General features: G+C 51.0%; 1 protein-coding gene across 1 annotated transcript in view; it reads left to right on the plus strand.

Moving 5' to 3' along the window:
* VWA3B (von Willebrand factor A domain containing 3B) overlaps positions 1-15,630 on the plus strand; it is a 632,585-nt gene that overhangs the window by 222,563 nt on the left and 394,392 nt on the right. The window contains exon 15 of the mRNA XM_029603312.1: positions 3,203-3,385. Coding sequence (XP_029459172.1) covers positions 3,203-3,385 — 183 coding nt within the window. The remainder of the gene's footprint in view (positions 1-3,202; positions 3,386-15,630) is intronic.

Below are 15,630 nucleotides of genomic sequence, written 5' to 3' on the forward strand. Positions count from 1 at the left end.
ACTCTGGAGGCTCCTGCCTGCCAGAGCTCCGTCAGGTCTTCTTTGTGGAGCTCCTCTCAAGTTATGTCTTCATGCTATGTCTTCGTGCCTGAGGTCCTCGTCCAGGTGTCCTAGTGTTCGTCTCCTGGTGTTTCGCCTCCTGGTGTTCTGCTCTCTTTGGTGTTTACGTCTGCCCTCCTGAGCTTTCTGGTCCTGTCGGTCCTGCTCCCTTGGACGACGTCTTTCTAGGGTTGGACAGGCCTGCAGGTGGACTGGTGTCCTGAGCTCCTGAGCAGTCTCATCCTGCCAGCCGTGTTGGTGCTTCGGATGACATCGGCTTCGTCGTTGGAGTCCCACCTCACCTGGATACTTCCTGCGCTTGTCCCGCTCCCAGCGTGGTCCATGACCAGTCTCCTCGGGCTGTGTAGGGCACGCAGTGGGACAGGGTGGTCCGCGACCAATCCCGCGGGTGGACTGAGTAGGGCGCCCTGAGAGACAATGCCAATGCCCTCCTGCCTTGCGTCTTGTCTTGTTTGGATTTCCAGTTCCTCGTCATGTCTTTGATGCCGTTGCATCAACCCAAGTCTTCGTATGTGATTCTGTCGCATCAATCCTAGTCTGCCATGTCTTCGTGTCAAGGCCCGTCTGCCCTCGACCTCAGGCCAGGCCTGCTGCTCCATGCCAATCCAAGCGGCAGGTCCGAAAGGGCTTGGAATGGTCGGAGGACCATTCACATCCCAACATCATCCTGTTGTTGGCCTTGGGAACTTGCAGGCCTGGCGGAGGGTAAGACCGTCTGCCATGGTGAATCACGCAGTCAACCCTCTGTTCGGTCCTGGATCCATCTGGGGTCGGGCTGAGGCCCAAGGGCACACATAAACACCCGTATGTAACAGAATGCAAGGCCGTCTATGTAACAGAATGCAAGGCCTTTTGAGGCCCCCCACACAACAGTTGATGCAGAAGAAGACATCGAATATAAGGTTGATGCCATCCTTGATGTAAGGAAGAGAGACAGAGTTTGAGAATACCTCCTGTCATGGGAGGGATACGGACCAGAAGAAAACTCTTGGAAACCATTGGCTAATATCATAGACAAAGAGATGCTTCGTCAATTTCATCTATCACATCCTCAAAAACCTAGACCAGGTAGGGGGTCTCGAGGGGGCCCTTTGAAGGGGGGTACTGTTGCGTCCGTCGGTCTCAGACGGCTTCGACCTTGGTGCCTCACCTTTCTTCCTTCTCTCTCCTCAAGCCTTGGGAAGATGGCTGCTGCCACGTCTTCATGCTGCTCTCTCCAGTGTCCTCGGATCGGCAACGGTGACGGTGTTTGCCATGATTTTCCTGAGGGCCTCCTAGGGTGCGTGCGCGCATGCCACCCACGTCTTTATCCACGTCATGGCGGGAACCTTGGGGGCGACCCCCTCCGAGTGATGACATCACATTCTGGTATTAGCCTGCCCTTCGTTTGCTAACAAACTGAGTTAGCAAGGATTGGATTGCCTCTGGTCTAAGCTGCTCTGCCGCTTCCCAGCTGCCGCAGGAATTTCTCCCTGCCCTTTGGGGTAATTCTTCACTAACCTGGGTACTCGCTCCTCGGGGGCCCTTCTGCTCTATTTCAGGTACCTATCTTGGGATACCGGGTACTCGCTCCTCGAGTGCCTGCTCTACCTAATCTAGTGCTTGCCATTGAACAACTTCTGCCTGCAAAGACCTTCAACTATGCAGCTATCTGCTTCAGTGAGTACTAACCCTTTCAGTGTGTCTCACCTTCAGCTTCAGGGCTCTGTGTCTACATCCAGGACCTGTCCCTGCTACGCCACGCTGCCTATCACCTTCTCGAGTGTGAGACTGGTCTCCTCTGCTGGGGACCCCTGGACTACTTCTTGGGTTACCTTCACTGCTGCCCGCTCCCCGGGCAGTACCATCGAGCTGTACATTAAATACAACTTCTCTGTGTCTGCGTGTATAGAGTCTAGCCTAGTACTGTGGTTCCTCACAGGGATCCTCCCTGTGGGAGTGGCCATCACCGCCGCACCCAAGAATCCACTCCAACACCTCATAACCATAACAGCTGCAGCATTTTGCAGAAGTTGCAAGGGTTTTAGTTGACTAGTTGGAAGACCTAGAAGTAATGAATTACATTAATCAAGGTTAGAGAAAATGAGGGATTATACGGCTGTTCTGAAATCTGTAGTATTTAGTTGAGGTTTTAATCAGCTCAAAATCCGAAGCTTGTGGAAACCAGATCTAATTAGTTTGCTTATGTGGATTTTCATTGTTAAATTTTCATCAGTTTGGACCCGTAGATCTCTCACTTGAGTTGCAGGTGTTACTTTGCAACTTCCGAGATCTATCCCTGGGGGTATACTTTTTTGTGGGTTGTGGCTCAACCAATTATTTCAGTTTTTTGGGGGTTCATCAAGAGTTTTCATTGAGTTAATTTTTCTTTTATTTTAAGCATATATTCAGAAATTAGAGATGTTGTATTTTCAAAAGATCTTGTTAGGGGTATATAGAATTGTAGATCATCCGAATAAAAGAAAAAGCTTAAACCCAGGTCCGTTAGTAATTTGCATATGGCAGCATGTTGATATTAATAATGTTGCTGATAGGGCGGATCCTTGTGGTATGCCAGTTGTGCTTTGGAAGGTGTCAGACAGGTACTTGTTGAGTTTTATCTGCATGATCTGTCTGTGAGGAAAGAGGTGAACCATTTTAGTACATTTCCATCAATCCCAATGTTTTTCAACTGTTGGCAAAGCAGGTTATGGTCAACAGTGTCCAAGGCAGCTGTTAGAGCAATCAGGACTAAGCAGAATAATTTGTTTGAGTCAAAACTTTGTAATATAGGATCAGTTAATATACAAAGCACCTGCTCAAATGTTTGTATGGACTTTTATACCTTCTCTCTGCCAGGTGTAAATGCGTGTGCCTGTGCTGTGCTAAGGTACACATGGTTCTGCTAATTTTCAAAGTGCATTTGCATGCTTTTGAAAATTGAAATGAATGGTTTCTCTGCCCTAACTCCATCCCAGGGAACTCCCCATTGCAATAAGCATAAAAGTATGCATGAAATCGGTTACCAGAGGTAATTTTCCAAAAGCCATTTTATGCACATAAATTCTTTTTGAAACTTACTCCCAAAATGCCAAACGAATAGTGGATATGTTGCTTAATCTAGTGTAAGTATTATGTTTATTCTGTTGTTTTTATGTCCTAGTCCTCTAAAACAATTCTGGCACAAATCCAGTTGGTTCGTCCCATTCCTGTTCACACCATTTCCTTCAACTGTGATGACAGAGAAGCGAATAGTTTTTTGTATGAGCTTTCCAGCGTGACAGGAGGACGGTTTCATTGCTACAACAGTGACCTGCGGGATCCTGAAGCTCCGAAGCCCTTTGTGGTATGATTCAGATTTTTTACTGCACTGGGAGTCATTCATAATGAATATGCCTATAGGTTCATTAATATCATGGCGTAGTTGGAGTGAAGCCCACAGCCCCCATGTAGAGGAGACTGCTTACCGGCTCTTTTCCTTCCTTTCTTCCTGCTGTTAGTTATATAACACATTACTAAAAATGTATCACGTAAAGCAGAGGTGGCCTACTAGCTTCTTGCAAACCACATGCCACTCCCTGAATCTGAAAATGTAGCTTTTTCAGTGCCATTGGTAGCATCATTTGTAGCAATGGCAGAGTCGATCCATGCAGACCAATGAGAGGAAGAGGTAGGGTCAACGGTCCATATAGATTAAAGAAGGAACCTGTAGCTTTAGCTTCAGCAGCCTAAAGTAGGAGGGGTTGCATCATCAGTCATTTGGGCCAGTGGGAGGAGGAGGTTATCTGCGGCCACACAAGATGCGTTGATATGATCATCTGTGCAGGGCAGTGGATAGAAGTGGCATTTTAGTGGCCTGTATGGCCAAAGGGAAGCAACAGCAGTGTGAATGGACTAGAAGAGGAGAGCCACCACAGCCCAACTCCTGTTACTGGTCTCCCAGCTCCTGCTCCCAAGTTATCTTCTCTTGTGGTTCAATGCCACTGCTGTCGCCACCAACTTCAGAGTTTGCTACAAACCTCACAGATAATACTCCTGGCCTCCATAGTTGATAGGGCTGATGGGAAAAGATAAATAATGGCTCCACTGAGCCCCAGACAACCTCCTCCTAAATAAAAACAATGGAGGATTGCTGGCTTTTTAGCCATGGAGGCTGCTGCTGACTCCAGGCTCCTTAAAGGGGCAGCATCATGCACACTGGCCACCAATATATTAAAAAAAAAAAAGAATCCTCAGTTACATGGGGATCGCAGTAGCAGCCAGCAAGTTAAGGGGGAGGGTGACTGACTTAAGCTAACTAGGGGGTGGAGTGATTGGCTGGAGATAAATGAGCTGGCTTCTGTGGGTACGGGGAGGTGATTGGATGGTTGGAGTGTTTGGTTAGCTAGGGGTGGGGATTGAGAGAGAGAGAAACACTGGTGGAGCCAAGGAGGGGGGGATTAAGAGAGAGAGTGAGGGATTGGTTCCTTCACTGACAGTGGAGTGAAAAAGTGAATATTAAGTACGGTAGGCTTTCCTAACTACCAGCACTCATTCTTCAGCTGAAGCAGGAGGAAAAAAGTCTGGGTACTCCTCCTGCCTTAGATCTGAAATAAAAGCAGGATCTACCAATAGCGGATGGCTCTACCCAAAGAGAGCAAGATGGGACTACTGAGCAAGAGGCTAATGATGGTGACATACAAGCAGAGGCATGCACAGCTGCCAGTGATAATGACCTACAAGAAGACTATGCAGATGCTAATGATGTTTCTTCTTAGAGAAATTCACAGTCTCAGAACCTGAGGAGCATAGCAATGATAATCAGAAGATGCAGTATCTATAGAACCAGAGCCAAAGCTAAGGAGATCCAAAATATTAAATAAAAGAAAACCACCAGAACAGATATGCTGCACCGTTCAAGAAAAATACCCAACTTCATGGAGAGATGTTGAGAATATGCCTCCTGCTGAGGCAGAAAAATGGAGAAATGCAGTAAAATAGAGGCTATGTTACACTCGGTGGTCCACAGGCTATTTCTATGGACCGCCGCTCTCACCTTCTGGCCGGCCGGGTGGGGGATGACTCGCTGCTTGCCTCACCGTCACCCGTGGTGGAGGCATGGCCAGCTCCAAGCCCAATGCAACACTTCTCGACTTGAGGGGAGGTCCCCGCTCTGGGACACTCTGGGTTGCTGGGTGCCACTGGCATCAGTTCTGCCGATGCTGACATCCTTCCTCCGTGCTGCTTCCTGGGCATCCATTAGGTGCGCATACATGCTGTCTGAGCTCTCTTAAAGGGCCAATGGCAGGGAATCCAGTGACGTGCCTCCTGATGACATCACAGCTCCTTTGGATAAAAGGTCCTCCTGGATGTCCCTCTGGTGCCTTGGCAATGGGTTGACTCCTGGAGTAGAGTATTGCTCATAGTCCTACCTTTGGTCCTGGATCCTGCCTCCAGCCTTCGTTGTGGTTTCCTGAGTCCATGTCTTCTGTGATTCCAGTTGTCTGGTTGTCCCTAGATCTCCTTGTCTGTGGTCTGTCTTCATCTCATCTGTCTCCAGTGTCTTTGTGTTGCTGTTGTCCTTTTCCTCCTCCTTTTGTCATCTTGCGTGTATTGATCTTCTGGCTTTGACTCTGGACTGATGCTGATAGATTTCTCTCCGCTTGTCACTGACCACAGCCTGGACACCGACCTTGATTCCTCTCTGCCTGCCACCAACCACAGCTTGGACACCAACCTTAATTCTACTCCACCTGCCACGACCACTGCCTGGGCACCAACCTTGTTTCTTGCCGCCTGCATTCAACCACTGCCTGGATATCAATGTTGCTAGGCTCCGCTTGCTTTAATCTCAACTTGACCCCGGTCTGTTCTTCTGCTGACCTTTCAGCATGCTGGCTTGCAGCTGTTCCCACCTACCTGGACTTACATCACCACAGAAGCCCCACCTAAGACCAGCCAGCCCCAGCATCTGAGGACTCAACCTAAGAGGAACATGGGCTGGTACTGCTTCCGACAGCTCTGCCCACTGACATGTGGACCTGTGGGGCTCCTCCCCGCAGGTAGTGCCATCTCCCCTGAACCAAGAGGTCCACAACTGCAATGGATTGCCAATGCCATGGAACCGGTGTTTTGTGATGTGGACCCTTGGGCCAAGGTGGGGGTGACGCTACTTACAGGGGGGCGGAGCCCGCTGTAGGTCCCTGCTGTTGGCAGGCAGCCTGGGGTGATGCGGAGAACCTACTGGACATTCACCACTACCAGCCCTCGTTCACCGTGGGTTGAGCCATTGGGTGCCGGGCCCGGCTGGACCTGGGTGCTGGTCTCCATGTGAAGGTTCCAGGTGAACGTTGGATGAATGCAGAGTCGGATGGGCCACAGTCAGGGCAGGCAGCGAGCAGAGGAATCCAGAAGACTAGCCAAGCTTGGTACAGGCAGCAAGCAGGGGAATCCAGGAGATGAGCCAAAGTCAGGTCATGTAGCTAACAGGAGAGTTTAGGAAACAAGCCGAAGTCAAGCCAGGGGAGCTGGAGTGGGATCGGGATCAAGAACTGAAGCGGTGTTGAATCAGGAATTGAAGCGGATCTGAATCAGTAGCTGAAGCAGGAGGAACACACTACCCATGCAGAGCTGAGCCGTTGCTGAGGCGATTCTGAGAGGACTGAGTTGCTCTTATATAGGGCCTTCTGCTGATTTCATCAGATGGGGCTGTGGTTGAGTTTCCCGCCACGGCCCCTTTAAAAAGGTCAGGGCGAGCCACGCGTGTGCGCCTAAGGGATCATGTGGGAGAAGGCATGCCAGTGTCGGCATCAGATTGCTGTGGAGGAGGGCGGCGCTGGCGGTGGCCTCCTCGGGCGCCGAGGTACACGATCTTGGTGGGGGGTGAATAGGGCTGACTGCAGAGCGTGGCGGCCAGCTGTCTCAACAGTACCCCCCTCCCTTTAAGCCCCTTCCTGGAGGTCTGGGTTTCTTTGGGTGCCGGGCATGGAACCTCTGAAGAAGCCTTTTATCTAGGATGTTGACTGCAGATTCCCAGGAGTTTTCCTCTGGGCCGAATCCTTCCCAAGAAAGCAGATACTCCCATCTCCTATTCCGATGGTGGACGTCCAACACTTCTTTCACACGGTAGAGTTGGTCCTCCAGCAGAGGAGATCCTTTGAGGAGTGGGAGGTCTTCAGGCCAAGAGAGGACCAATGGTTTGAGGAGTGACACGTGGAACACGTTATGGATCCTGAGAGTCGGGGGAAGCCAAAGCAGGTACGAGACTGGGCCAACTTGACGCAGAATCGGGAATGGGCCAGTGTAGCATGGGGCCAATCACATGAGACTTATGTTATGGGTACTCAACCAGATCTTGTCGCTAGGGTGGAACTGAAGGGCTGGACGCCAGTGCTTATCCGTAAAGCCCTTTGCTCTCTGGGTGGTTCTTTGGATCATCTCCTCAGTTCTTACCCACAGGTCCCAGAGTTCTTGAGCAATTAACTGGGTCGCTGGTGAGTGAACAGTCAGGGGTAGTGGCAGTGGTGACAGCGGTTGTCTTCCATATACAACTCAGAAGGGGGAGAATCTAGTTGCCACACTCACGTGAGAATTGTGTGAGAATTCCGCGCATGGCAAAAGAGCAGCCCAATTGTCCTACCGCTTGTTCACAAAGGCTCAAAGGAATGTTTTAAGTGTATTTATCCACTCTACTTGCCCATTAGCCTGTGGATGGTAGGCTGAAGTGGTATAACTTGATGTTGAATTTATGACAGAGGCTTTACTTGGAGGTAAATTGTACCCCGCGGTCTGAGCTGATGTGATGAGGTAGTTCATGGAGGCGAAAGATATGGATGGTAAACAGCTTGGCCAGCTGAGGAGCAGACAGAAGACTGGGCAGTGCAACAAAATGGGCCATTTTGGAGAAGCAGTCTAGGATGACCCAGATAATCCAATTGCCACTAGAGAAAGGGAGATCTATGATGAAATCCGTAAATAAGTGGGTCCAGGGTTCCTTGGGGGCTGGCAGTGGCTGTAAAAGCCCTCAAAGTCGCCCCACCATGGGCTTTTGATATGCGCACACGTGGGGAAGAGTCCACATAGGCCTTTACATCTTGATCCATCTGGGGCCACCAGTGGTATTGTCTGAGCAGGGAGATTGTGCAGGTCCGGCCCAGATGGCCCACTACCCGAGAGTATTGGGACCATTCTAGCACTTGGTGACAAAGTCGGGTAGGTACCACCATTTTGCCTGCTGGGACAGGGTGTGAGGTGGCCAGCAGGATTCGAGTGGGGTCGATCACATACCCAGGAGGATCCGATTCCCCATCTTCCTTGAAGGTCCTCGAGAGGGCGTCAGTTCTGAGATTGTTAGCTGCTGGTCAATATTTTATCACAAAAGTGAACCTATTGAAGAATAGGGACCAATTTGCCTGGCAGGAGTTCAACTGCTGGTCTTGCCAAAGGTGCTCTAAGTTCTTGTGGTCCATGTAGACCGTGATGGTGTGTTGGGCTCCTTCTAACCACTGGTGCCATTGTTCAAAGGCCAGTTTTATTGCAAGGAGTTCCTTGTCCCCTATGGCATAGTTCCTCTCCATGGGGAAGAACTTCTGGGAGAAGTATGAGCAGGGAAGGAAAGTTCCTTTTGGGGAGAGCTGGCCTAGGACAGCCCCGACTGCAATGGCGGAAGCATCAACCTCCAGGATAAATGAGCGAGTTGGATCCGGGTGGTGCAGACATGGCCCTTATAGGAAGGCTTGCTTCAGTTGGAGAAACGAGGTGACCGCATCGGGGGCCAGTCTCTGGAGTTAGCACCCTTCTTGGTCAGGGCCATCAGGGGTGCGACCAACTGGGAGAAGTTAGGAAGGAAATGCCTGTAAAAGTTGGCGAAGCCCAGGAACCATTGTAATGCTCAAAGCCAGTCGCAGATAAGGGCTAGCTTCTCAGGATCCATGAGAAAGCCAGAACTGGAGATGATGTACCCGAGGAAGGGGAGAGACTCCTTCTCGAAGATACACTTCTCGAGATTTGCATAGGGCTTATTGGCATGTAACCGCTGGAGGACTTGCCACATGTCCTGGAGGTGGGACTGGAGGTCCTTAGAGAAGATCAAGACATTGTCTAGATATACCACCACGGTGCTATACAGGTGGTCCCCAAAGATATAATTCATTAAATGTTGAAAAACAGCAGGTGCATTGCACAGTCCAAAGGGCATGACCAGGTACTTGTAGTGGCCATTGCGCGTATTAAACACAAACTTCCACTAGTCTCTGGGTTTAATGCGTACCGGTTGCATGCTCCTCGAAGGTCAAGCTTGGAAAAGATCCTTGCTCCCTGTAATAAGGGGAAGCAGGTACCAGTCCTTCTTGGTTATGGTATTGAGGCCAGGGTAGTCAATGCAGGGCTGAAGTGAGCCATCCTTTTTCGTGACAAAACCCCCCCCCCCCCCTCTGCAGGTGATGAGAGAGGACGAATAAACCCTCTGTCCAGATTCTCCCGAATATACTGGGTCATGGCTTCTGTCTCTGGGAGGGATAATGGATATACCCTTCCCCGTGGAGGGGTGGCCCCGGGAAAGAGGTTAATGGCACAGTCGTAAAGGTAGTGTTGGAGCAGTACCCCTGCCATCTCCTTAGAAAATACATCCGCAAATTTGGCATATTGTGGCGGCAGCCCCAGGAACGGGTGGTGACCAGGAGCGGGCACAGAAGGAACGTCAGACGGAGGAGATAGGACATTTTAGTGACAGTGGGATCCACACCTGGCAAACCTGGAGGGTGCCCCAATCGATGACCGGGGAATGCTGTTGCAACCATGGAAGTCCAAGTATAATTGGGGGTAAGGTGTTTCCCATTACATGGAAGGCGATGTCCTTCTGGTGTAAGAGTCCCGTCTTTAAGCATATGGGGAGCATCATCTTGCTGATTTGTCCAGGGAGAGGGTCCCCCGAGATGGAAGAGATTATTAGGGAGTCTGCCGGACAACAGTGGGTAACTTGAGGTGTCCAAAAAGGCTTTCCATAATAAAATCCCCTCCAGCACCAGAGTCCACGAGGGCCAATGTCTGGAACTCCTGGTTGCCTGCCAGGAGGGACACGGAGTATGAGTTGGGGAGTAGAATAAGTAAAACCTAGGGTTACCTCCCCGATGGACCCTAGGTTCGGGAGTTTCCCGTCCTCTTGAGTATTGGCCTAGGAAGTGCCCCTTGCCAGCACAATAGCGGCACATACCCAAGGCTTGCCACCGTTGCCTCTCCTCCATGGTCAGGAGACTGCGACCTAACTGCATAGGCTCCTCAGGCACATAGAAGCCATAGCTGTCATGCAGAGAGGGCGAGAGAAGGCCAGTGCCAAGGTGGCAGACTGGTGCAGAGAGCGAAGCTCCCGGGATCTCTGTTGAAAGCGGCAATCCACTCGGCCTGTTAGGTTGATCAAGTCATTGAGGAATTCCGGGAGATCCCTGGCTGCTAGCTCATCTTTGATGCGAGATGAGAATCCCTCCAAGAAGATGCTTTTGAGGCAATTTTCCCGCCAGTTGAGCTCAGTGGCCATGGTCCGAAATTCTATAGCATAGTCAAGGAGTGGCCTTGCGCCTTTGCGGAGGTGCCGGATGTCAGAGCCGATGGCGGCCAGCCAACAGGGGTTATCGAAGGCCTGCTTAAAGGCCCTGACAAAGAGTTGCTGGTCCTGTAGGAGCAGGTCTTCACATTCCCATAGCGGGAATGCTCAAGCCAGGGCCTTGCTGTTGAGGAGAGACAGGATGAAGGTAGTCTTGCCCGCCTCTGTGGCAAACTGCGAAAGCTGCAATGAGAAGAGCATAAAGCACTGATTAAGGAATCCTCATAAGAACATAAGAAATTGCTATGCTGGGTCAGACCAAGGGTCCATCAAGCCCAGCATCCTGTTTCCAACAGAGGCCAAAACCAGGCCACAAGAACCTGGCAATTACCCAACACTAAGAAGATCCCATGCTACTGATGCAATTAATAGCAGTGGCTATTCCCTAAGTAAAATTGATTAATAGGCCATTAATGGACTTCTCCTCCAAGAACTTATCCAAACCTTTTTTGAACCCAGCTACACTAACTGCACTAACCACATCCTCTGGCAACAAATTCCAGAGCTTTATTGTGCGTTGAGTGAAAAATAATTTTTCTCCGATTAGTCCTAAATGTGCTACTTGCTAACTTCATGGAATGCCCCCTAGTCCTTCTAGTCCTAGTCCTCCTAGTCCTTGGCACAGTTGGGTTCCCAGGGTATCGGGGGAGGGAGCCAGGAGACGAAGCATTGAAGGAGGTGAGACTGCCGGAGTGGGTGGTGTCGCCACAGGGATGGCGGCGGCATTAAGGCGGGTGGTGTTCTGATTCAGAGACAAGGCCAGCATCTCTGCTGCTGCTGCTGGAGCTTCTGCGTCAGGCCTGGGATGGCCTAGAGCCCTGAGAGGTCCGCCGGGTACATGGCCTCAGCAAGCAGTTGCAATGTGAACCTTTTGGCTAAGGCGGGGTTGACACTACCTACAGGGGGTGGAGCTTCACCACTACCAGTCCTTGTTCCCCGCGGGTTGAGCCCTTGGGTGCCATGGCCGGCTGGACTAGGTTCCAGGCGAATGTTGGACGAATGCAGATTTGGATGGTCCAGAGTCAGGGCGGGCAGCGAGCAGAGGAATCCAGGAGACTAGCCGAAGTTGGGGCAGGCAGGCAGCAAGCAGGGGAATCCAGGAGATGAGCCAAAGTCAACTCAGGTAGCAAACAGGAGAATCCAGGAGACAAGCCGAAGTCAAGCCAGAGGAGCAGTCCGAGGAGCAAAAGGGGAGCTGGAGCAGGAGCTGGATCAGGAACTGAAGCGGAGCTGGATCAGGAACTGAAGCAGGAGCAACACACTACCCACGTGGAGCTGAGCCATTGCTGAGGCAATTCTGGGAGGGCTGAGCTGCTCTTATATAGGGCCTTCTGCTGATGTCATCAGATGGGACTGCGAGTGAGTTTCTGCCATGGCCCCTTTAAAGGTTGGGGCGAGCCGCATGCGCACACCTAAGGGATCCTGTGGGGGAAGGTGTGCCGGCGTCGGCGTCAGATTGCTCTGGAGGAGGATGGCGGTGATGGCCCCCTCGGGCCGTGTCCGCTGGCAAGGTAACCGGCCTTGGCGGGGGGTGAGTAGGCCTGGTCGTGTAGCGTGGCAGCCAGCCGGCACAACATGGCAGATCCTGCCATGTTGAAAATCATTCCCGGTTTAGCCCGGATAATGCAGGCCCTCCAGTCAGCCTTAGTACTTGTGGCAGACATGACTCGCTTCACTGCATGCCTGGACTCCTTGACCCCACCTACTATCCTACCACCACCTGCTGTAATTCCAGCACTGGTTCCTGATACCTGCCGCTCAACAATTCCATTGTCTGCTCCTCTCCGTTTTTCAGGAGATCCCAAGCACTGCCGGGGATTTCTTAATAAATGCCATATGCATTTTGCCCTCCAAGCAGCACTCTTCCCGAACGACTTGGTTAAGATAACATTCGTTCTTTACCTCCTTGACGGTAAAGCCCTGGCCTGGGATTGCCCCCTATGGGAGAGCTCTGATACTCTCCTCATGGACCTCCAGCAATTGGTCTCAGCTTTTAAGCGGGTCTTTGATGAGCCCGGCTGGCTGCCCGCGATGGGCTCAAATCTCCTGCACCTGCGCCAAGGAAGTCAATGCTAATGGATTACGCCATCGAGTTTCGAACTCGAGCCAAGGAATTAAACTGGCAGGAAGACAGTCTATTCTTGCCGGGTTTAACTCCAAAGATTAAAGATGAGCTTGTAGCGCAAGAATTTCCCACCACTCTCAAAGGTCTCATCGATCACACAGGGAAAATTGAACGGCTCCAGGAGCAAGCTCGAGAGACCCAATCAGCTACAAAGTGTCTCTCTGGGGTATCGTTTCCTTCTTTAGTTGACCCACTACAACCTTTTGGGGGGGGGGGGGGGGTTACCAGAGGAGCCCATGCAACTGGGCTGTGCCCCACCTCATGAATGAGGAGAGGACTCGATGCTGTCAAATAAGCCTCTGCCTTTATTGTCGGACTTCTGGCTCAGTGCCAGGAGAGAAGGGGAACCATCCCTACGCCCTGAGGAACCAGAATGAGTGATCCTCAGTTGGCTCCTCCATTACCCCAGTTCCTGTTGCCAGTTTCTCTGGAACATCACTCCATATGCTTTACCACCCAAGCCTTGGTGGATTCCGGCACAGGGGGAATTTCGGTGCAACAGGAGCTTGTAGACTGGTTTCCGAATTCCCACATAAGATATGCCACTCTATGGCACATTTAAGAATAATTGGAGAAAATTCTTTTTCACTCAATAATAGCACTTAACTGCTATTAATAAAGTTGACTTAGGGAATGGCCTCTGCTGCTATTACTGGCATCAGTAGCATGGGATCTTCTTGGTGTTTGGGTACTTGCCAGGTTCTTGTGGCCTGGTTTGGCCGCTGTTGGAAAACAGATGCTGGGCTTGATGGACCCTTGGTCTGACCCAGCATGGCAATTTCTTATGTTCTTATGTACGCCCTTTGGCAACAGGAGTGGGAAAGGAGACCATCTCTCTTGCTTGACCCTGCCGAACTGGGCCCCGAGAAAGCAGGAATTATCCTCACTCCAATAGCGAACCCTGTTCTCTGTCAAAGTAACCCAGAGGATACCACCCCTTCGCCTGTGGCAAGGGTTCAGTCCCCGGAATTGCATGAACTAGGGGATAAAGTCAATCATTTGGTTGTGAAACCTATTTCCTGAACCTAGAGACCCTTAGGGGTCCGAAGGACAATTTCTGGTTGGTACCGCCACAAACCCGCCTCTAGAGGAGGGCTTAAGAGGGAAGGTACTGTTACTCTTGGCGGTCCACAGGCTATTTCCTTGGACCATTGCTCTCACCTTCTGGCCAGCTGGGTGGGTACGGCTCTCTGTGTGCCTCACCACCATCTGTAGTGGAGGAACTACTGGCTCCGGGCCCGAAGCAACACTTCCCGACATCAGGGGAGGTCCCCGCTCTGGGGCAGTCTGGGCTGCCGGGTGCCACCGACATCACAGCTGACCCTTCTGACATTGATAGCCTTCCTCTACACTGCTTCCTGGGCCTCCCTTAGGCGTGCACACATGCTGTCTGAGCTTTCTTAAAGGGCTAGAAGCAGGGAATCCAGTGCGTAGTCTCTTGATGACATCACAGCTCCTTTGGATATGTTACAAATCTGTTGTGAATCTGCTAGGGAGTTAGCAATCTGTTATATCTGTTAAGAAAGCTGGGCGTTAGATGGGAGGAGCAATCAGAATGAATAGCTCCTAAGGAGGAGTCAGCTATCTTGTAGTGTCTCAGATTCTGTTATATTCCGCTATGCTGGGAGTTAGCAATCTGTTAGGGTTCTCCGTGAGGAGTTAGCAATCTGTTATGAATTTGAGATAGTAGTGGTGAATCCCTGGTCCGGTGGCAGATGACCACGCCCCCGGGAGGATATCATGAGAGGGGCCACCGGCTAGGCTTGAATATGGAGACAGACACACATTAGTTCTTTTATTAAACAGGTTTTTGGAAACCACCAGAGGTGGCAGTAGTGAGCTGATATGCCCGGCAGGGCTGTAGTCCCTCAGGCACTAGAACCGCAATCCAGGATGGCTGAGCTGTTGGGAAACTGTAGAAAGTGAGTAGGCAGAGTAGACAACGTTCATGAACAGAACTAGATGACAAACTCAACAGGGACACGCAACAGCACCGACATAGGAAAATGTGGGAGGGAGGTTCTGGAAGTGAAATTTAGGATTTTAGGTAGAAAGTTGAAATCCAGAACCTCCAGGGTGGCATTCTCTGAAATGCTCCGTGTTCCTCATCCTCCTCCTTTTGTCATCCTGCATGGATTGATCATCTGGCTTTGACCCTGGACTGGACCCTGATGCTGCTTGATTCCTCTCCGCCTGCCACCAACCACAGCCTAGACACTGACCTTTATTCTTCTCCACCTGCCACTGACCACTGCCTGGACATTGACCTTTATTCTTCTCCACCTGCCACTGACCACTGCCTGGACACCAATCTTGTTTCTTGTCGCCTGCCTTCAACCATTGCCTGGACCCCGACATTGTTAGGCTTCGCTTGGTTTAATCTCAACCTGACCCCAGCTTATTCCTCCACTACCTCTCAGCATGCTGGCCTGCAACGCTTCCTGCTTAGCTGGACTTCCATCACTTTAGAGCCACCCCCCCCCCCACCTAAGACCAGCCACCCCGCTACCTAAGGGTTCAACCTAGGGGTAATGTGGGCTGGTTTTGGCAAAGGTCCAGTTGGGTCTCTGCTTCCGCCAGCTCCACCTGCCAATGGTGGGGACCTGTGGTGTTCCTCCCCGCAGGTAGCTCCAACTCTCGCTCGGCCAGGGGTCCACAACCGCAACAGGCTCTTCATAAAAATAAGACATGGACACTGATTAAATTGCCAAGAGGCAGACAAGCTGTAGGATGCCATTGGATTTTTAAAACTATATATGATGCAGAGGGAAATATGGAAAGACACAAGGCAAAGTTGGTAGCCAAAGGCTATATGCAAAATTATTTCATTGACTTCAATGAAATGTTTGTGCCAGTGGTGAAGCATACACCCATAAGAATCCTGCTTAGT

This window comes from Rhinatrema bivittatum, chromosome 5 (assembly GCF_901001135.1).
Source record: "Rhinatrema bivittatum chromosome 5, aRhiBiv1.1, whole genome shotgun sequence".
NCBI classification, from domain to species: domain Eukaryota; kingdom Metazoa; phylum Chordata; class Amphibia; order Gymnophiona; family Rhinatrematidae; genus Rhinatrema; species Rhinatrema bivittatum.